We start from the raw sequence: 23,404 nt of genomic DNA on the forward strand, positions 1-23,404 counted from the left end.
AACTCTTTCAATTAGCATGTCGGCGTCTTGCTCCCAATCAGTATGAAAAGCTTTCTCAAGCTTTAGATGAGATGGAAGAACGTGAGATCCTATGAAAATCCAGTAGTGAGTTTGTATCGCCTCTTATCCTTGCTTGGAAGAAGTCAGGGGATTTGAGAATATGCACAGACTTTTGTTGAATTAATGCTCGTATGATCAAAAATGCACATCCCCTTCCCCATCAGGCAGATGTTCTTAAGTACACGGCCTTTACATCACCATTCGGATTATATTAATATATTCATTTAGCACAGGGCCTGTGTAATATTCCGGCCACTTTCACGAAGATGATGTTGGTGATATTCTGGGATCAGAATTTCATCAGCCTACTATGTTATTTAGATGATGTAGTGGTGTTCGCACCCACGGAAGAGCTGGGATTGGAACGCCTGGAAATGGTCTTTAAGCGTCTAGAAGCTTATAATCTAAGCTTGCACCCAAGAAATGTCATTTTCTTCAGAGTTCAGTGAAGTTTTTGGGTCACATCATTAGCTCATGGTATTGCTACAGATCCAGAAACAGTCAGAGCCATAAATACAGTCACCGAGAATGACCTTATGATCGATGGCACTGATGTTCCTTGTCAGCAGAAAATAAGATCTTTTCTCTGTATGGTGGTGTTTTACCTACAGTTTATTGAAGAGTGCTCTGCAATTGCAAAACCTTTGTTTAATCAAAAACCTTTGTTTAATGACAGGAAACAAGACTCCGTGAGGAAAAGGGAAGAAGTGCCGTGGACATCAGAGAAAGTTGTCTACTTCGGATTGGACTGAGGAGTGAAGTGAAGTGTTTAACAAACTGAAGCAAGCCTTGCTTGATCAAGTACTGTTGGCTCATGCAAATTTTAATGAGCCCTTCCTACTTTCATTGGATGCCTCCAGTAATGGGCTCAGGTCTGTATTGTTGCAGGTTCCTAGCAGTGGGATGACAGCCAGGCCAATTGCTTTCGCAAACAAGTCACTTACCTATGCCCAGTCGAGATATCCTGAACATAGGTTAGAGTTTTTTTTGCTATGAAATGGGCTATTTGCGGCAAGTTCCATCACTGGGTCAGGGATCACAAATTTACCGTATGAACAAACAATAACCCACTAACATACATCTTTTCCAAAGCAAAATTAGAACACAGATGGGTTGCTAAACTGGCACCGAACCAGTTTGACATTAAGTATATCCCTGATCTAATAAACGTTGCTGCTGACACCCTGAGCCGTGAGCCCTTTATCCACCCTAGCGTGTTACATCATATAACAGGCGTTCCTTATGATGATTTACTGGCAGGAGCTGCAGCTGTGCACACGGACCATATCCAACATGTCTTGTCCATCTTCTCACATGTCCAACATGTCTTGTCCAACTACTCACCCATTTGATGGCTCTTCTGAGATTGAAAGAGTTGCCATTACCTGTCATACTGCTGTGGTTTCTTCAGCTGGTACTCTGTCACAGCAAGAAGTAGAGACAGTGTTCAGTTCTTGTAGGCAGATGGGCAATAGTAAAATGTCCAATGCCGTATTGCTGCCTCAAATTCCATGAGCAGTGATGCCATCTGAACTATCTGATGTAGAAGTAATGCCACATGATGACCTAATGAAGAAACAGAAAGAAGATAATATTTTGAAGATAACTGAGAGTGATTTGCTTTGTGGAGAGAGGAGGGAAACCAGCGTGTGAAGGAGCCAAAGCCTACCTTGAATCTTCTGAAACACTGGGGGAAACTGGTCCTGGACAACAGTGTACTGTACAGAGTCTTGAGGAACACTATGAATGGAGGGAAAACACCTGTATGTTGTCCCAGAATCTATGAAAGCCATGGTACTGAAGGGCGTATTTATTGTAACTTATTTTTTTGGGGTCAATATCGACATGTATGTGTGTTTTGTCATGAATAAAAGTGTATCATATGCTCTTTTTTATGCTGCCATGTTATATGTGTGGTAATGTTCCCTTCAATGTTCATCCACCTTATAGAACAAGTGCGAGCGTGATTAATGGGACCGACCACCACTTTTCAGTGTGTTTTAAAACATGTACAGACTTTGTATTTCAAATAATATGTGTTATTGCTGTATATCTGTTTTACATGTAGTCCACGCAGACAGCAAGCACTAAGATTCGTGCCAGTCGAAAGGAGTGGTTGTGACCATGTGCGAGTGTGATTAATGAGACTGACCGCCACTTTTCACTGTTTTAAACAGAAAAAAATCCACTCGAAAGCACGAGATGATGACAGTTGTGAGCTTTATTCAACACAACACAGAGACAAAACTGTTACACATGCACTTTGCATAAGCAAGTATCTCTCTTGTTGATGTTTGGGTGCACAATCCAGCATGGCTTTAGTCTACAGAAGTAGGAGTATGAAAATGTCAGACAGGACATCTCAAGACATTCTGGTGGAGATTTTGCATTGTATTAGAGAGGAATCTTTTCTGCCTTTTCTTCCCAACATGAGTGATCTCACTTCAGAAAGTTTGTCACTGTTTTCAGAATCTCACTTGTGCAGCTATTGACATTTCTCTTAGAGGAGAATGTAATTTAAGTTTTTCTTTAAAGATATATGCTGTGGAGATGCCCACAGCTTGTTTGGCTGTAGATATCAGTCTCTATTTCTTCAGCAGGTTAGTAGACAACACTATCATACACATGTTTGTCGAAGGCTTTCTGAGCTGTACTTCTGCTTCAGAAGGCTAACCAGGAACTTTCACAACTGTCTTTGTTCTGGATCATCTCTGGATCATCTCTGGATCGAGAGCATTTTTGTCTTTCAATCTCTGCAATCTCTTTTTGTATCTAGAAATCTTCTTAATTTCTGTTTGATCATTTTCCTGGTACTCTCACTTCTTATTATTCTGGGCCATCTCTGATTATGCTATGGTGTGTGTTCACTCGCGCTTAATGTACCAGGTGGAATGGTTGTTTTGCAAACCTCTCCAACTCTCTCTGTGCTTTTATCATTAGCCATATGTTTCTTTGACTTTCTTTCCATTTAGTGCGAGTGTATCTCTGCTCCCTTTCTGAAAAGACTTTAATACATTTAAATTTGCCCTCTTTCTTTCATCTTGCAAAGTTCTACCTTTAGCTAAAGCTCTGCAATTTGTAGAATTATAGCAGCCATTCATTCTGACAGACGTAACTTATAAAAATCACAGTTATTTTTTTGTATGTCACATATGATTTTATATTTTAAGAGAAACGAGGTGTTTGGTAATGACACATTTTAGAAACACATCCTGATTTTATGACAGGTCAATTTAAAAAATCTTGAAGGATGTCTACTCACCATGTGATTCAGATGGTAAGAAAGACTTGATCCTAGTCCCTAGTCACATGATTATGGGTGTGGCCAAATGTTGGTTAGGTGCACATTTTTTTAAATAAATTTGGTGCACATTTTTTTAAATAAATTAAAAACTGAATTTCAATAGAAATTGTAAAGAAATATTAGGAAAAAAGTGTTTAATATATTTAAAAAATAAGCAAAGTTAAAATTAAAACAGTCTGGGGTTTTTCAGTGTTATGAAAGTGTTGTTGTCAGTATTTCTTGTTTTGTGTTGGCTTTAAGGCCTAGAGCTGTTGTGTTATGAAATGTTTGAAAATATCAAGTGTTTCTGTAATGTTTCCTTAGTTCACCCTTGTAGTTTTATAAATTGTAACTCAAAAGGGAACTCATCCTCATCTGGGTGACACTGGACAGTGTGATTAGAAACAATTTCTCTTCTATAACTGTATATATATATATATCTATATATATAACTGTACTATACTATATAGTCAAAAAGAGCTAAGTGAGTATGAACATAATTAAAGTTTCAACTTTAAGTCTATCGTATCAAACTCGAGCATTGGATTAAATATTATAATTTTACACTTAGTCCTACACCCTCTTTGTGTTTCTCAGTCACTCATTTCTCCCGAATCCAACACTTCAACTACGAGAACTGACTGTCCACGTCTAATATAATATTCCACAGCATGACATGCACCGCTGTTACGAGATAATCAACGTTATTGGCTTCATCTGTGAGTGACTTAATGTTTGGGCTCATCAGTGTATATGTTCACCAGGTTTTTGTGGCTAAATTCAGTTTTTCTCTTTTTTTTCACTATTGGCACATGATTAAAATTGTTTCATGGCTATCAATTATTTTTAATAGCTATCAATTAAGAGAGGTCTGTTATTAAATACTTATTTAATCACTAAATTACTTTACAGAAAACTCACCTAAACTGTAAAAAAGTGAACCACAGTTACTATCGCTGAGAGCTGAAGTGTGTATAACAAGAGGTAGAACTTTATCCTGATCTCCATAAGATTTATGTAGTTAGCTTAGTAACCTGTAATGTTCAGATCATCATCATTAGTTTTAATTTTGTCTTTGGTCATTGTTTTGTGCTTCAAATCATGTGATCCTGTGAGAAAGCTATTAAATCCCTGTGTCTATACTAAAGGTTATCAGGGATTTAGCTTAGCTAGTTAACTATGTGATGAACATAAATAAAAAACAAGAATAAATAAATAATATGTTATTATAAAACAGAAAATAAGCTGCTGAAATCAGTAAGAATAATCATCAGTCTTCATCAGCGTGACTATGAGATAAACACAGGCGTCTCCTGCATGTGTTAAATCTCTCATTTAGAGCAGCCACGTTGCTGTCAGCTCTCAGCTCGTCTCAGCACAGTGGACAGAGAGACAATCTCTACTACACAGCTGTTGGACTGGAGGACTCGCTCCAGTGTGTGTCACTGTGCTGTATCACATCGTCCCCCTCAGCACCTGCAGTAGGTCCCAGCTGCAGCAGTCACACTCACCCAGGTTTTTGTACGACGCTCTAACACTGTGTGAACATCCAGTTACTGACATTAGGGACACACTGACAGTAATAATCTCCAGCATCTTCAGTCTGGACTCCTCTGATGGTCAGAGTGAAATCAGATCCAGATCCACTGCCACTGAAACGAGCTGGAATACCTGATGCTCTATTGCTAGCCCTGTAGATCAGGAGTTTAGGAGCTTCTCCAGCTTTCTGCTGATACCAGGACAAATAATAACCACCACTAGAGTAAACAGCAGAGCTGGTTTTACAGCTGATGGTGAGTGTGTCTCCTGGAGAAACAGATTTCAATGCAGGACTCTGAGTCACAGTCACCTGACCTCTGGATCCTGAAAAAAATAAGAAGAATAAATCCGTTCCCTACATTAATAATGATGTGGAGTTTGAAGTTCATCTAGTCGGCCTACTTCACATGGATTTGTCAGCTGAACAGTAGAAGATAAAACATTGTGTTACCTCGAGCGCAGAGGGCCAGTGTGCAGATGAAGACGCTGATCAAACTCATGGTTGCTGTGGGTGAAGTCGCTGAGCAGCAGCTCTCAGTCATGAAGTGTTAAAGTCACAGGGCTATAAACACTCGCAGAGCGCTGAAGCATGAGCTGCTAATGCAAAGTGGAACCTCTCTCTATGGAAACGTGTGTGTGTGTGTGTGTGTGTGTGTGTGTGTGTGTGGTCACTGTAGTGTAACAGAGGTTTTTGTATGACGGCTTCATTAGAATGTATCACTGTGGTTCCCTTTCGGTGGAGGAACCAAACTCATCATCAGTAAGTCATTTTAGTTCTTCTAAAACTCTAAAAAATTATTTACTTCTATTTATCCATTACATGAATAAAATTATTATTAAAATGAAATATAATGTGTGTAGTTATGAGTGATATGTTGGGGTAACTGTAAACCTTAAAGTAGTAAAATAAATAATAAATGAGTGAATACTGAACATTTAATAAATATCCAGTGTGTTTGTGTTGGTGAGTGGAAACCTGGTCACTGGTTCATATCTGAAGTATTGTGTAAATTGTTCTAAAGTCTCTGTGCTGATGGAAAATACAGACGAATGCGGCTGTGTGTTTGTGTTAAACAATGAACATTTCTGGAATCAGATCCATTTACTGCTATCACACAGGGAGCGCTTTATACGACACAGCAGTAAGAACTAACACAGAATAAAGCTGATCAAAGTCCGAGTGGCTCCACAATATAACGAGTAACTAGTAAATGTTCTCCTGCTGAGTAGTTCTACTGAACTGCAGTAATGTGAATAAGCAGGAATGAGTAAATGTTGTGTAAGCATGTGTAAATGTGTGTTTATTGTGTGTTTGTGGTCTCCAGCCGGTCCCGCGGTGAAGCCCTCCGTGTCTCTGCTCCCTCCCTCCTCTCTGCAGCTGTCTGAGGGATCGGCCTCGCTGCTCTGCCTGCTGTCTGCCTACTCTCCACAGGGGGCGCTGGTGAGCTGGACAGTGGACGGCTCCCAGGTGAAGGACGGGGTTCTGACCAGCGCAGAAGAACAGAAGAAGGACGGTTACACACGCAGCAGCACCCTGACCCTCAGCAAAGCACTCTGGGAAAAGGGGGAGGAGTTTGTCTGTACGGTCTCCCATGCCGGCGTCAATCATCCGGTCACGTTCAGAAAGAGCCAGTGTGAAGCCTAACAGCTCCAAGATACAATTTAACACTGAGCTGCTTACACATCCATCTACAATAGAGTTTCAGTTCTACACAATGCTGACATTTCTGTCTTTACTCTCTTCACTGTCCTGTTGCTCTTCCTGTAGTTTTGCTCTGCTGAAATAAAGCTTCATTTTGGACATTGTGTGTTCTTTTATTAGAGTTAATAGTCATTATCAGTGTGATGAGAGAGTGTGTGTAGCTGTAGATTCAGTGCTGTGTGTTGTGCTTCAGTGAGTTTGGCTGAAGGAAGTTGAACATCTGGTGAAAGTGCTGCTCTATTCTGGGAGAAAGAGGATCACTCAGCCGTCTTCATGTAAATCTCTCTCTCACTTCACTGATCTTTCCGTTTTACTGCTTAAAACCAACTCCTTCTCTTCAGCTTGATGATATAGTCAATTAATCTGTTTATATTAAATCAAACCACATGGGACCATTATAGACCCACTTCATCTTAGCAGATGACACACAAATATTTAATATTTTCATTGATCAAGACATGAATCTGTTCTCTGATTGCAAAAGTTTATCAAGTTAAAATCGTACATGTAACAGAACATGCGTGAATTAAACTTGTCATATTTCTGAGAATATTTAAACTCCACTTTATGTGTATGTTATTTGTTTAAATTGTGAGCAAGTTTGATGGTAAATCCATATCCACCCCCCCCCCCCCCCCCATTTCCTTGTGTAAATCAGTAAAGAGCAAAGATTAGTTATTTATATTAAGTACTTATCTAATCCCCTGTCCTGGACATTACACTCTCCAGAATCACCAGAGTGATTGTCAGTATAAGGAGTAAAAGGAGCATTAGCAATGAAAGTTTGGTGGAACGTCTGTTATGCTAAGGTCTCGAGTAAGAACTATAACAATATTAAGATTGTGGGTTGAAAGGATGGTACGAGTTGGTGGTGGAAACGAGACTGACAGGAGTTTGAAGTTTGGCTGCAGATTGTATTGCAGTTACAAAATCTCCACACTAAAACTTACATTCACAGACAGTGGACTACTCTGACAATCACAGATTTAAATAATAACAAGAAATATTCAGGAAGCTAGTCTTACCTAGGAGAGAGAACATGGACACTACTAAAGAACAGAACAGAATAAAACCAGCACTACACTAGACTGCATGTTAACTGCAGATAAACTAACTGCTATAAAAACAACAAAAGAAAGCTCACTGACTACTTTAGGCAAATCTTTGAGAATTTCTGGAGGAGGTCGTGCCATGGGTGACGTGTGAGTCGGGGTCTGGAGCTGTGTGGCTCAGTACTGAATTTCGTCACCAGAGGGAGTGCGTGGAGACACTTAATACACTCAGGTCCGGAAATATTTCGACAATGACAGAGTTTTTGTGATTTTGCCTTTATACACCACGACAATTGACTTGAAATAAAACAATCAGGATGTGATCGAAGTGTAGACTTTCAGCTTTATTTTAAGAGGTCCTACAAAAAATATGGCATTCACCATTTAGGAATTACAGCCATTTTCAACAAAGTACCTCCATTTTCAGGGGCTCAAAGGTATTTGGACAATTGACTGACAAGAAGTTAATTGACCATTAATTTCTTAGCATTAGAAGTTTTATATAGTTACCCACAAGCAACAACAGTAGTGGTCACTACACACCATAAGAGAGATAAACTACAAGTGACATAAGCAACTTGTCACTTTCTTGTGTGACTGTAGGGTTAGGAACAGAGATCAGAGAACAGAGCTCAGGATGATTCAGGTCCAGCAGATGAGAGGAGCCACGGTGGAGGAATTAATCAGGATACAGCAACATTAAAAAATTTATTTTCAATAATTTGGGGAATGGATTACATGAACGTATACAATACAATATAAGCAGCTCTGGATTTTGTTCATTCCAAAAACAGAAATACTTTTTCCATCACCACCACCAGAAGCTAACATACAAATCAAAAAAAACATTTTGAATTAGTCTATAATAGCAAGAAAAGTAAAAAAAAAAAAAATCTAAACGTGATATGTGAGAAATGAGTTCAGACAATGGGGACAACACTATAGCTGCCGATTCCACACTGATTCTTGTTTCGCAGCATTCGTATGTAGCCCCCCTCTCCCCAATCAGCACCCCAACTGAAAAGAGAGAGAGAGAGAGAGAGAGAGAGAAGGATTTTAGCAATGATTTCATTACCAATCTTTGTTAAATAAAAACCTTTCCAACAATAACACAAATTAATTGTGCAAGAGTACAACAGTGAAAGTGTGTGTGTGTGTGTGTGTGTGTGTGTGTGTGCGTTTAACCTGTTTTTGACCAGCCAGTACTGCTGCCCTTCTTCTTTTCCATATCCGACCACCAGAACAGCGTGATTCAATGTGTTATTATGGCAAATGAAATTATAAATACCTAACACACACACACACACACACACACACACACACACATTAATCAGAATGAACAGATGTTACTAAGCGAATAGAGATATAAATAGGAGGCACACTACTTTTTTTTTTAAAGAAAGCTAGGCAGAAATGTTCACAGGGCATCTGTTTGAGACTAAAGGATCTTGCAAAAAAAATCATGCAAGTTTTTTATTTTTTATGCAGGTGAGAACGAGCGGTCAAATACGAAGCTCTCAGGACAAATTGAGACCGTGTTCTTTAACACGAACGTGCTGTTCTGTGTGAGGCATTTGCAGCAAAATTAGACTAATACTTTGTTTATATTTTTGGAAATAGAAATAGGACATGTATTTTGTTACCTAAACACTGTTCAGAACACTACTTTTCATTATCGGATATGATGACCCAGTTGCTGCAAGAAAGGTCTTAATTGTTCAACTGTCAAAAAAAATTTGTTGGACAAAAATAGTCTATCATATAATACTACTGCTATTACTACTACTACAAAAATACTAACACTATGGTGGAATTTTTACATTCCTGTCTGTCAGTGTGATGGATGATGATTTACTGTAAATCAAACTCTGCTGACATTTTTACATCTGAGGTTTTTCAGTGTAGGGTTCATGTTTTAATAATTTAAAAAAATCTATTTTAGCCTGGTTTGAGCTGAACGTAATCTGTTTAATATAAATACGATTCAAAAATCAGTTAAAATTCTGTTCACACAATGAGTAAGTTTTAAAAATAAAAAAAGAAATTCTGACTCATATGAAACATGAGGCTTTACAGATCCAAATGCACATACTTATGATTATAAACAATTGACAATTAATGGACAAACACACCAAGCTGGTAATGTACAGTGTGTGTGTGTGTGTGTGTCTCACCTTTACTGTAATGGTGAAATGTGACCTCATTCGCATTAATTCCCACTGCAACTGGTCCAATCTTAGCCACTACCTTCTGCAGCTCAAACTCATTCAAACGTTTAAGAACCCGGAAACCAGAACAGCGTGCAGGTTTAGGACGCTTACGGCACAACCCGACCTACACGATGAAACAGTAAAGTGACAACAACATTATATATTCAGTGAAAATAATAAAAAACTGTACACATAAACTGTAGATAATGAAGTGCTTGGCATGGTGGTTCTGAAAAAAAAATAAAACCTAAATTGGACATCAAAAGGCACCTACACTTTTATCCACGCATGTGTGGGTCACTATCATATTATTCAGTTAACTGTGTGGAGAACACATTAAAGTCGTGGGGTGGGGTGGTGTTGGGGGCGGTGTTGGGGGCGGTGTTGGGGGCGGTGTGGACTTCAACGGGGGTGAAGGCCAAGGTTTTTGTGTTTTCGTTTGCTTTACATTTTATGATAAGAGCAACTTGCTCTCAAGTTTTTATATCAAGTTTTTTCTCAATTGTGTTTATAATTTATTATAAGATTTAATATTACTTAAAAAACTTTTAAGCTTTTTTTAACTTTAATTGATTTGACTTGTGAGTGAGGGGAAAGAAAGTGTTCAGTCAATTCAATTTTATTTGTACAGCGCTTTTAACAGTGGACATTATCACAAAGCAGCTTTACAGAAATAAATACATTCATAAATTGTAAATGTTTGAAATTATCCCTAATGGAGAAGCCAGAGACAGCAGTGGTGAGGAAAAACTCCCTGAGCCGATATGAGGAAGAAACCTTGAGAGGAACCAGACTCAAAAGGGAACCCATCCTCATCTGGGTGACACCGGATAGTGCGATTATAAATCATTCCCTTCTATAAATGTGTGAAGGCTGCATTAAAGTCTGGGGGTTGGGGTGAGGGTGGTGTTGATGTGGTCTTCGTGTGGACTTCAACAAAGTGTTTACACACAGCAATAATAATAGTAAAACTAATAATAATAGGAAATTGCTATTAAAAGTGGTGAAAAAAAACAACACTTTTTCTATTTAAAAACACAAATTGTCAGAATACTAATAAAATAAACATGTAAAATTAATAAACACCATGGATGGAGTTTAATAAACACCATGCAGTTAACACGCCTCTTTGGTGTTTCATGGAGATCTGCCAGGAGCCTTGGACAGGGATTTTGGTCCCTTTTTTTTAAAAAAAAAACTGAATCTGAGGAGTTGTTACAATTATAGGAGATTTAAACTCCCCAGAAAAGTCTGCTAGAGTTCTGGAGAGGAGACATCATCCAGGCCATGGAACAGCAGACAGGACATTTACTCTTGCACAGCTTTGTGAGGTGGGTATGCTAATCCTGTCTACATGTGCTTTGTGGATTTGGAAAGGGACTATGATTGTGATGACCCTAACTATGTACTCCTAAACTTTTATATTCACACACTTCTTGTGCACAATTAGCTAATAATGAATCAGTTACTGCCTGGTAAATAAGACACACCTCCTCTTTATTATATAATGAGTGATATAAAGATATGGAAGAAGTAAGATAGGAAGTAGATAAATGATTGACCATAGGAATCTATAAAATAGCAAAAAGAAAAAAAAAGTACCTTTTCTTCATAAGGGTAGTCAGCATCAGTGCTGATTCCATTGTGGTTTATAATGTAATTAAAGGCATTAGTCATGAGTCCTCCATGGCAGCCATGGTTTCCCTCCATACTACTGCAGTCTATCAGGTTCTGAACACTCAGAGGAACAAGCGGACTCTTCTTTTTCATCATTTGAGCTTCTAAAGCTCCAACAGCACTGAACGCCCAGCATGCGTTGCAATCACCCTACATACAGCCAAACACAAACACATGAAGTGAAGATACACTATATGGACAAAAGTATTGGGACAGCTGACCATTACACTCATATGTGCTTGTTGAACATGCCATTTCAGATTTAGTCCCCCTTTGTTCTTATAATAAGCCCCACTCTTCTGGGAAGCTTTCCACTAGATGTTGGAGCATGGCTGTGGGGATTTGTGTTCATTCAGCTACAAGAGCATTAGTGAGGTCAGGCGCTGATGTCGAGCGAGGAGGCCTGGTGTGCAGTCTGCATTCCTGCTCATCCCAAAGGTGTTCAGTGGGGTTGAGGTCGCTTTGTGCACAGGGGGACTGTCATGCTGAAACGGATTTGGACTAGACCCCGTAGTTCCAATGATAGGAAACTGTAATGCTACAGCATACAAAGACATTCTATACAATTGTGTGCTTCAAACTTTGTGGCAACAGTTTGTGGAAGAACTACATATGGGTGTGATGGTCAGGTGTCCACAAACATTTGACCATATAGTGTATATGTGAAGTGAAATACCATGTTTCCTCATTATTTACACAAAACAGAAAAGCACATACAATATTTGTTATTGTGTTCATTGAAAAGCTCCTAACATACTGTACACATATATACCTGGTTCCGCACAGGGCTGACAAATCCATCATCAGTCCAGTTCACACTGGGAGGGAGGGAGAAATCACTCAGAAAGGTGAAATTCTCATTAGCATCCTGAGGAGAAAAATTCTCCACCCTCAGACCATTCAGTTTAGCACTGACTTCTTCTGTTGTCTACGCACACACACACACACACACACAGATGAAATGGAAAGAGAGAAAGAAGGTTTTTTTCCCCCATATATAACCCAATGGGCATCATAAAGAAACACAAGCACACTGGATCATACCATGTCTGAAAGGTGATTGATCCCAATGGTAAAGGTGTGTTGTCCTGCTGCAGCTTCTTCATTGTGCTTCATCACTTTAAAAACATTCTGCTCCCAAACTGCTCTCCTGTATGCTTCCTCACTCTGACACACACACACACACACACACACACACACACACACAAATCCATAAAACTGTGTCACTGAACATGGAAGAACACTGATAAGTTACTTCACTCTTCATGTGGGATGCAACTTTTATTATTTTTCTCCGTAAAGTCCAGTCTTGGACTTGACTCTGGTCTCAGGTTACTTCCTGTATTGGCTTGGACTTGTCTCTGTCTTGCCTGCATTTGTTCTCTGACTTGTTTCAGTCTAGTAAATATGGATGACAGAAAATATCATAGTGTAGTGCAGGAAAAAAAAAACCTGTGGTAAGTAGCTTTGACCTGGATACTGCAAGGTGGATTTTTCAGTGACTGCAATAAAAGCTGATGACATAACTTCTAAAAGGTAAGGACCTACCTTTGTATTATTTTGTAGAAATTTAATTTACACTAGCTTTATCATATCTTCCGCTCCATGAAACATATTGCTATGTTGGTGGCACTGTGTCTCTTATACTGCTGTAAATTTATTTCATATTCACACATCTCTGATATTTCTGGTTGAAAGCACACAAACAGAATGCCAAACTAATATAAAACTACATGTAATATGGTGGCGCACTCTGCACTGGGGATGAACCCAGACCTCCTTGTATGAGAGACCTGAGCAAACTGAGCGTGCCACCAACCAGTACTTAATAGCAAGTGCAGAGCAAATAGAGGAAAAACTCACAAATTAAAGATGAAATCAAATTTAAATTGAAAAGGGGAGCTACATGCAAAATATCTGAGGCCTGACACAAACAAAACAAAAAAAAGAAGAGCTTGGGAAAATGAAAACCAAGGAGGAACTAAAAGCATAAACTTAATCAGGAGACATTCAATCTTAAATTAATTGTAAACATAGGAATGCCAGGGGGAAAAACCTCTGACCACTCACTACAGGGAGCTAACCAGAAAACAAAAAGCTTTTCTGTTTTGTTTTTTTAAACAAGAAGGAACTTGAGAGGGTGGCTTGGTCAGCAAGGCAAGGGCAAGCTAGCACAGAGGAAAAGCTAGAGTATGGCGCTAGTTTCAAAACACCCAAAATACTGACCAAGTCTTTTGCCTGGCCTCTGAAACAAAGTCTGAGCACATGAAGTGAACAGGTGTGGCTCGTTGGTCCTGATTATTTCAGAGCTGTCCTGTGCCTCCCTCTGGTGGCCAAAGGCGGTCTAGCTTATGACGCATACCCAGACTGGGCTGTTATGCTCCATGATTAGAACGTGACATTGAAGGAAGAACTAACTACATCCATTTAATCAGTTTAGCAAACTCCTGTTTTGGAGTTAACATCTCCCAAGCATCTGTGTTGCTGAAATGTTAGAGACCTTCAGTAAAGTGTGGCAAAAAAGAAATACGTAAAATATGACTAACAGCTGCCTGATTTCAGCAGGGTCTTATCGTGTAGGAGCTATTAATGCAAACCACTCCAACTTACTAAACAACTGCACACACAAACAACAAAAAGTGCTTTCTACAAGTTTTATTCTATTAAATATGCCCACCTTAGTTGGGCATATTTAATAGAATAAAATAATCTTATACTGGTAATGAACATGTAATGAATGTTTGAATGTTATGGCTATTAATTATAACTTTAAGCTTTTCTATTGCACATTACTCACTCTTTCTGTTTTAGTCTGTCATTCAGTTTCTGGGCTTTAGGTTCTGTACTTTGCATCTTTTTTGTCTCTCTGCTCAGAGAGAAGCTTGGAGGACCATGGATGAGTGCTAGGCATGTTTTCTTTACAAATCAGCATAAATAAATCAAAGATGAGCACAAATTCTAAACTGAAGAACTCAAAATAGCAAACTGAAAGAATTCAAATAGTATATCACAATTTCATGATCTTAATTCAGTATCATGGTCATATTAAATTGTGCACAGTTTACTATGCTGGCAAATAAAATAAGAAAGAAAAAATTATTTGCTGCCTCACTTAGGCTGTAACTCTTACAGCGTTTTCCCCGCTGCCTAAGCTTCATGTTTTCTGATGAGGTTACAAAATATTAGCGACATCTAGTTCATTATGCAAACAAAGGAGGTGCTCTTTAAGGTGAGTGAAAGCAGTGTTAATTTGGAATGATTACAAATTCTTTTAGATGAATCTTTGATTTATTATCATTTGTATTTCAGTGTAATATTTTAAAATATATTCATGTATCTTGCCTTTATTAATTATAATTAACAGCAAAGTACAAAACCTGCTTTATCAATTCACAATTTTTTTATCCAATATTTTTTTTATCAGGCTTGAAGGCAAGTGTATATTTTAAACACACAACTGAAAAACATCAATCCTGAAAGTGCTGCCCAAGAAAATATTTCAACTTAAACACCTGTGTAGTGTGAATCCGAATACTGAGAACTTTAAGCACATAAATATTGACATTTCTTATGCAGACTGTCCGTTAATAACTCTTAATGTGACACATTTCAAATCATAAGGATTTTAGTCTCTGTTAAATCATTTAAAACTCTCAAAAGTGCTGCTTCAGTTCTGTAGTGTTAATAGCTTCTTTTTTTAATTGTGTATTGTAGTGTTATGCATTTCATGCAATTTTACAATACAATTTTATAAAACATTTGTTTCTTTTTAAATGCTATTGTCTATTTTTATTAAATCAATATTTAATGTGTGTGTTCTCACCACACTGCTGTAGTTTTTATTGAATTCAGTTTTCCAGGATTTCCAGTAGCCGTCTAGATTCATATCACAGCAAACCTGAGAGAGCAGCAGAGCCAGAAGCAAGACACGCATCATCGTACCTGTTAACAGAAACTGAAATTAACAAAAGAACAGTAACGTTTATTATTCTGTTTTTTTCTTATGCTCATAGTCTGAATATCATTACAGATGTACATAAACATTATATGGCCAAAAGTATGTGAAGTGAAGTGTGGCGACCCATACTCGGAATTTGTGCTCTGCATTTAACCCATTAAAAGTGCACACACACACCGTGAACACACACCCGGAGCAGCAGGCAGCCTTTTTTTTCGCTGCGGCGCAATTGGGGGTACGGTGCCTTGCTCAAGGGTCTCACCTCAGTCATGGCATCCCTGCCGGACCCGAGACTCGAACCCACAACCTTCAGGTTCACCTTCGGGTTACAAGTCCGACTCTCTATCCATTAGGCCACGACTGCCTAATGCGGACAGCACACCCATATGGGATTCTTCACCAAAATGTTGGCACAAAATTGGAAGCACACAATTGTGTAGAATGTCTCTGTCATGTCTACCCCAGACCACCAGAGGGCACCCTCACTCATGTGTTTGAACTTCTTTTGTTGTCTGGGTGATTTCCTATGCTCACCTGAGTTGTATTTCTCCTGATTAGTTTTCCTACTTAAGTTCTGTGTTTTCTCTCCTTCCTTGGTTGGTGTTTGTTTTCCTTAGAAGTCTGTATCCCTGATATGTATCTTCCTGTTGTAGGCTTGTCTTGATTATGCTTGGTTTTGCTAGCTTTTTAGTTTTTTGCTGATTTGTTACAATCTTTGTATGCTGTGGCATTACAATTTCCCTTCACTGGAACTAAGAGGCCCAAACCTGTTCCAGCATGACAATGCCCCTGAGCACAAAGCGAGCTCCATGAAGACATGGTGTGTGAAGGTTGGAGTGGAAGAACTCGAGTGTCCTGCACAGAGCCCTGACCTCAGCCCCTCTGAACACCTTTGGGATGAACTGGAACAACGACTGCACCCCAGACCTCCTCGACATCCCAACATCAGCGCCTGACCTCACTAATGCTCTTGTAGCTGAATGAACACAAATCCCCACAGCCACACTCCAACATCTAGTGGAAAGCCTTCCCAGAAGAGTGGAGCTTAAATCGGGAATGGGATGTTCAACAAGCAGGTATGGATATGATGGTCAGGGGTGCACATACTTTTGTATATAGTGTATATACTAGTATTTAGGTTTTGTCTTGTGCAAAGTTATCTGCAAGTGGAGAATGCCCAGACCAAAGTGAAAGTGACGAAAAAAACCCGGTGCCATCAACTAAAAAATACTAAAATACAAGAGTGGAATTCAAACCTCACCCGCCAAAGTACAACAAGAAGGGAAAAATAAATTGGGAAGAAATTGCATGTCACAACTGCCAAGGCATCAGTCATATGAGGCGGAACTGTCCTTCACCCAGGCTTAACCTGCAGCGTCCAGCTCCAGCGCTACCTCATGTTTTCTCTACTACTTGGCCACATTAGTCTAGTGGAGCATGACATTCAAATCTGGCCTGGTCCACCTGTAAAGCAACAACCGGGTAGAATGGCCTTTGAGAAACAGCAAAGTGCAAATTAACAGATTCTGCAAAATCGCGATGCTGGTTTAGCCTCCGCAAGCAATAGCAGCTGGGCTTCACCCATCATAATGGTGAAAAAGAAAGACAAGACATACTGACTGTGCATGGACTACAGGGTTCTGAATGAGCGCACTATCAAGGATGCTTACCCGCTTCCACAACTTCAGGACACCCTGGATACCCTGTCTATGGCGAAATGGTTCAGCACATTAGACCTAGCCTCGGGCTATTGGTAAGTGGAGCTGACTCCAGAGGCAAGACGGGCTGCCGCATTCTGCAGCAGGAAGGGGCTGTTCGAATGGAATGTGATGCTATTCGGCCTCTGAAATGCACCAGCAACGTTCCAGCACTTAATGGATCGTGTCTCAGCTGGAACGCAGTGGGAGATCTGCCTGGTCTATCTAAATGGCATCATTGTGCAGGGAAAAGATGTGAAGGAAATGCTTCAGCGACTAGCACAAGTGTTTAAAAGACTGTGCCAAGCCAACCTAAAACTGAAACCCACCAAGTGTTGTCTCTTCCGCTGCCATGTGGCCTACCTGGGCCACATCGTCTCAGAGCGGGGTATCACCATCGACCCCCAGAAAGTGCGGAAGATTCGAGAGTGGCCACAGTCCACAAGTGTTAACGAGGTCCGGCAATTTGTAGGTTTTGTGTCATACTACAGACAATTTTTCAAACACTTTGCTTCAGTTGCCAAATCCCTTCACAACCTCCTAAGGAAACATGCTTGATTCCACTGGACTCTGGAGAGTCAGCAGGCCTTCAACAAGCTACTGCCCCTATTCTTGGCTACCCTATGGACAGTGGGAACTTTGGGATTGGTGCTGTGTTGTCCCGACTCCAGCAGGGAGTGGAACGTGTACTGGCATACGGAAGTCGGAGTTTGACACCAAACGAACAGAATTGCTGTACCACTCAGAGAGAATTGCTGGCCATGATGGGGTTCACCGCACGGTTCCGTCAATACTTGTTGAGCTGTTCAACACCACTCTCCAGAAAATCCTATCCATGACCTTGGAGCAATGTAATTGGGAGTGGGATCTTACGCTTCCTTATGCTATGATGGCTTACAGAGCAACCAAGAACAGTTCCACTGGATTTACCCCTAACATGATGCTCTTTGGCCAGGAGCTAGCGGAACCCATTGAGCTAGTCGCAGGAATGCCCCCCAATGATACATCAGCTCAAACACCCCTGCAATATGTGGCTCAGATGAGGGAAAGGCTGCAGTTGGCACATCAGATTGCAAAGGATGCACTAGGCCAATCTGTGGAGCATGCTAAAAAGCAGTACAATAAGAGAGCGGCAATGACACACTATAAGGTCGGTGATGCAGTGTGGTACCTTGTTAAAGGACCTAAACAGATGAAAAACAAGATCAGGAAGTTTCTCCCCAAATATGATGGTCCTTACTTTATCCTGGGACACCTGGAACGACTTAGTGTACCGGATCCAGAGGAGCCCAAGGACTAAAGTAAAAGTCATTGATCCAAAAGTCATTCAAGCTCAAACCTTACCATTCTCGGCAACCCCTGGAGAACAGCTGGGTGTTGAAGGACTCAGAAGTCTAGCGACCTCAGGAAGTTCCTACTCCAACCCTGGAAGCTGATGGAAGTGAACTGAACCTGGACCTGTCACATCTCTTTGCAGAGGAACCTGGAAATGCCAGCCATACAGACAGGGTGCCTGCTCTGGACGACACTTGTGTGCCAATAATGGAACAGGAGGACAGAGATGTACCATGGAATGAAGGTATCACGGTGCAACAGGACTTAACAGAGACTGTTAACGGCCAAATGATGGGTAGGCCACAACAAGTCAGGAGACCACCAAAGTGTCAAAGTCAAAGTCAACTTTATTGTCAATTCTGCTATATGTACAGGACACACAGAGGATTGAAATTTTGTTTCCCTCAGACCCATGGTGTGAGAAACCAACATAACAAGACAAGTAATTAAAAAAAGTAAAACAAAATAAAATACAATAAAATAAAATACAATATATACACTATAGACATTCACAGCACATGTGAGTGTGTAGATATTTACATTTTAGTGCAAAACACTATACCAAAATTATCAGCACATTGATTTTCCAACACGGGGAAATAATATTTTGGACGTGGTTTACACAGCCCACAGAGGAGCATACAAAGCCTCCCCCCTTCCCCCCCTAGGCCTTTCTGACCACACTACTGTTATGCTAATGCCAGCATACAGACCAAGGGTGAAAGTCACCAAACCAGCTCAAAGACAGGTGTATGACCAGAAGGTGCCTACTCATCACTTCAAGACTGCTTTGCCACCACAGACTGGGATCTGTTTAAACAGGCAGCCACCTACAACCAGTACATTGACATTCAGGAATATACTGAGACAGTCACTGCCTACATCACCAAATGCATTGATGATATAACTGTAACCAGGACCATCACCACCCGCGCAAATCAGAAGCCATGGCTGACAGGAGAGGTCCATAACCTGCTGAAGGCACGAAATGCTGCCTTCTTGTTCTACTGTTAAAAAGAAATTAAAAAAGCATACTGTCTGTGAAAATGTTCTCTTATATGTGTTTCTTTTGCAACCCATGTGGATTTTGTTGTTTACATGTTGTGGTTAAGGAAAGAAGCCACGAATATGTTTAATTAAGCCTATTTCATTAGTATGCAAAGCACTGGCTGGTGTTAACTTCTTTTCCTTCTGCAGGCCAATAGTGGAAGGGAATGCCAGTTGCTTAGCTGGACTTAATGTACTACCTCACTACATGTGTTTTGACTGAATTACTATTGATTCAAGGTAGGACCCCTTTATAAAGCTACTCTTAAACCCCTCCCAGCACTATGCTATCCTTCTACTTTATGGACTGTTTACCCTGTCACATGGGGCTTGGAATATATGGACTAGTGCCTCCAATGAGCTGAGTTGCTTGAATGGACTGTATGGTTTGACAAATTGTGCTACCTATGGACTGTTAAAAGGGAACAAAGAAGGGGAAAAAAGAATAATAATAATTAAAAAAAAAAAAAAAAAAAAGGAATATGAGTAGACAATATGTTGAATGTATTTCTGCTGTTATTAACACTGTGAATCTATGGTAATGTATTTGTTGATGTGTTTCATGTCACTCATGTAATAGTGCTGGATTGGTGTTAAGTTTAATCACCATCCAGAGTGGGGGTAGTGTTGCAGGAGAGGGAAATAAGGGTCGTCGCTTTAAGATCACTAACTGTGGGTGTTGTAGTCCTGAGCGAAATGCATTATGGGTAATGTAGTTCGGAAGAAGTGTGCTCGTGTTGCGCTGCTGTGCGGTTCGGGGGAGGGAAACGGGGAGAAAAAGTTTGTTTTGCTTTCCTTTTAGTTTATTTCAGTTAAGCCAGCTGGGAGTTATTGTGCACTGCAACCCATAACCTTTATCTGACTCATCATTTGCCCGAACATGAACTAACGAGGTGCTGAAGCGGTGAGAGAAACACTAGTTTGTTTATATTCTGGGAAACAGAACTGACTAAATTTGATAGGAAATGGGGAAAGCGGTGTTAGACAAACTTGCATTGATTACAAATTCTTTTAGATGAATCTTTGATTTATCATTATTTGTACTTCCGTGTATTAGTTTAAAATAGAGTATATCTTGCCTTTATGCTGCATCTGATTGTAATTAACAGGAAAGCACAAAACCTGCTTTGTGAATTCACATTTTTTATCCATTTTTTTAAATCAGGCTTGAAGTGTACATTTTAAACACACTCCTGAAAAATGTCAGTCCTGAAAGCACTACCCAAGAAAATATTAAACACCTGTGTAGTGTGAATCTGAGTATTGAGAACTTTAAGCACATAAATATTGCCATTTCTTTTGCACAGACTGTAGATTTATAACTCTTAATGTGACACATTTAAATTTAAAACAGACCTGTGCATATTGGCTAATTGAGAATAATTATGAATGATGTAGCTGAGTTTGAGGAACTGTCAGAGCCACACAGAATGCTCACACTGCTGACATTTTTTTTATCTGGAATTGTTTCCAGTACTTTCCAGTTTCTGGGGGCAGACGGGCAGGATTCAGATTTAATGAACTATGATATAGATAGTGGCATTTGTGTTACATACTTATAATACACTAAACATCTTATTATTAATTACATTTCTTTGTATATCATAGGAATGCAAACTTTTTTTTTTTTTTGCTTAACATGTCTATCTGAAATACCTAACAGCTGTTAATAAATTCTCTACAGTGTAAACAGCCCTCTCTGTCTTCTTGAGGAATGAACATGGCAGGTGTGTGAGATTGCAGTCCTACTGACAGCAACAATTCATCACTTAATCTAGAAATTAAACCAATAATCACATGCAACAGAATGATTCATCTTTAAACCAAAGAATGTAAATGCAATATAATCTAATGCTAAATGAGCATGCAACATGCTTATGTGTATGTATGAGAGAGAGAGAGAGAGAGAGAGAGAGAGAGAGATATCTCTTACCTGTGGAAGTGTTTGCAGAAGAGAGAAACTATAAGTATGGTTGCAGTTCTCAATGTATATAAGGCTATAGGAGGAAATGACGTCACCCTCATGCCTTCATTTCCCTTTCCTTTTTTTATCTTAATCTAGAATCTGTTTAGCTTTATTGAAGTGTTCTTTAAAAAAAAAAAACAGGCATGCATATATACAGGTATCATTAAAAAATCTTAATAATAGTAATATATTTGCCCAGAATGATGTTTTGTGTGTGTATGTGTGTGTGTATATATATATATATATATATATATATATATATATACACACACACACACACAAACACACACACTGAGCACTTTATTAGGAACACCTGTGCACCTACTCATTCATGCAATTATCTAATCAGCCAATCATGTGGCAGCAGTGCAGTGCATAAACTCATGCAGATATGGGCCAGCAGCTTCGGGTAATGTTCACATCAAACATCAGAATGGGGGAAAAATGTGATCTTTGTGATTTTGATCATGGCATGGTTGTTGGTGCCAGAAGGGCGGGGTTGAATATTTCCAACTGCTGACCTCCTGGGATTTTCACACACAGCAGTCTCTAGAATTTACACAGAATGATGGGAAAAAGAAAATAATCCTGAGTGTGGAGGGTCTGCAGGCTGAAACACCTTGTTGATGAGAGAGATCAGAGGAGAATGACCAGACTGGTCTGAGCTGACAGGAAGTCTACAGTAACTCAGATAAGCACTCTTTACAACCATGGTGAGCAGAAAAGCTCTGAGAATGCACAACATTTGGTGGATGTGGTGGAGGTGAATGTGCCACAACAGCAGGAGACCACATCAGGTTCCACTCCTGTCAGCCAAGAACAGGAATCTGAGGCTATCAACAGGAATCTGAGGCTATCAGAGACTCACTCAACTGAACTGCTGAAGACTGGAAAAAGACCAGGATTTTTTTTTTCTAATCTTCAACTGTCCAGTGTGTCACTCAAAGTTTTTTTTGTGTTTTTTTTTTTTTGCACCATTCTCTGTGGAAATTGGTGAAGAGGCAAGGTGCACAGAGACAGTGAGATGAAGTAGAACCTATTTTCAGTAAAAAATGTTTCTCCCACCACACCCTAGGATCAAAAAAAAGGTTCTGAATTTTTTGTAATGTTGATTGGTTTGAGCATATTATTATTCTTAAGAAAATATTTTAATATTCTAATATATAGTTAAGCTCTGTTTTCTTATTTTTTCTAAGCAAGCATTTTAAAAATAAACACCTACGCTGGAATCACATGGCTACATTTACAGCATTTAGCAGATGCTCTAATCCAGAGCCACTTACAGAAGTGCTTTGACGATTATAAGTAACCGTACACATACTACACCTGTTCCTACATGTTTTCCCATGCCATTTTTTTCTCCACACTGCCTGCTGCACAGAATTATGGGATACATATGACAGACAAGGAACCATGTACACCACTTTCATCAAGCAGCATTATGGTGGAGGTTCTTGTAGAAAAGTGTACAGCTGATCTACAGTGGAGGAATTTCATGAAGAAATCGCAGTAATACGGGTTTTGCCTTCTCTCTCTCTCTCTCTCTCCTCTCGTTGCTCCACTTCACATTCCAAACTCAGAGAAACACACACACTATCCAGTGTTTCGCCAAGTCTGAAACCCCAAGTGTGGTGGAGGTTTGTGTGAGATCAACTTAAAGTTAACTCAACTAGTATCCAAACACAGAAACAGGAGAAGCTCTACAAGGTCCATCAGGTACACACACTGCCTTGCTCTCTCCACAAACTATTCAATAATTCATATGTTCATCTTCGGAATGACACATGACATATGTCTTTGTCTGTCTTTCTTCTTTTGGCTCCTGTCTTGTGTGTAGCTTGGTATCTTTGAGCCAGCATCAGACTAGAAGAAAAACTA

At 39.7% G+C, this 23,404-nt stretch overlaps 2 protein-coding genes, 1 long non-coding RNA gene and 1 gene segment (V, D, J or C); 2 read left to right on the forward strand and 2 right to left on the reverse strand.

Annotated features, from left to right (window-relative positions):
- Positions 1 to 4,334: 4,334 nt before the first annotated feature.
- LOC128318733 (immunoglobulin kappa variable 3-11-like) lies at positions 4,335 to 5,424 on the reverse strand. The segment is given in 2 exon segments: positions 4,335 to 5,206; positions 5,334 to 5,424. Coding segments are annotated over 2 exon segments (423 nt in total).
- An 82-nt stretch (positions 5,425 to 5,506) lies between these two features.
- LOC128318734 (uncharacterized) lies at positions 5,507 to 6,683 on the forward strand. The gene is made up of 2 exons (XR_008302197.1): positions 5,507 to 5,642; positions 6,208 to 6,683. It is a non-coding gene; the product is annotated as an uncharacterized LOC128318734 (long non-coding RNA).
- A 1,276-nt stretch (positions 6,684 to 7,959) lies between these two features.
- LOC117598115 (procathepsin L) lies at positions 7,960 to 21,698 on the reverse strand. Of its 2 annotated transcripts, XM_053237097.1 has the most exons (8): positions 21,494 to 21,698; positions 15,347 to 15,465; positions 12,568 to 12,690; positions 12,296 to 12,451; positions 11,449 to 11,673; positions 9,811 to 9,970; positions 8,822 to 8,924; positions 7,960 to 8,653 (listed from the first exon to the last, which is right to left on the reverse strand). In XM_053237097.1, exons 2-8 carry the CDS (start codon positions 15,458 to 15,460, stop codon positions 8,557 to 8,559), a joined length of 978 nt encoding a protein of 325 aa, XP_053093072.1. In that variant the 5' UTR covers positions 15,461 to 15,465; positions 21,494 to 21,698; the 3' UTR covers positions 7,960 to 8,556. The 2 variants fall into 2 exon arrangements, with proteins under 2 accessions (XP_053093072.1, XP_053093071.1); XM_053237096.1 differs by lacking the exon at positions 21,494 to 21,698 and having other exon boundaries at positions 15,347 to 15,492.
- LOC128318920 (uncharacterized) overlaps positions 20,290 to 23,404 on the forward strand; it is a 29,380-nt gene continuing 26,265 nt past the window's right edge. Inside the window, exon 1 of the mRNA XM_053237098.1 lies at positions 20,290 to 20,464. The gene's annotated coding sequence lies outside the window, so the exon portion shown is untranslated. The remainder of the gene's footprint in view (positions 20,465 to 23,404) is intronic.

This window comes from Pangasianodon hypophthalmus, chromosome 9, assembly GCF_027358585.1.
Source record: "Pangasianodon hypophthalmus isolate fPanHyp1 chromosome 9, fPanHyp1.pri, whole genome shotgun sequence".
NCBI lineage: Eukaryota > Metazoa > Chordata > Actinopteri > Siluriformes > Pangasiidae > Pangasianodon > Pangasianodon hypophthalmus.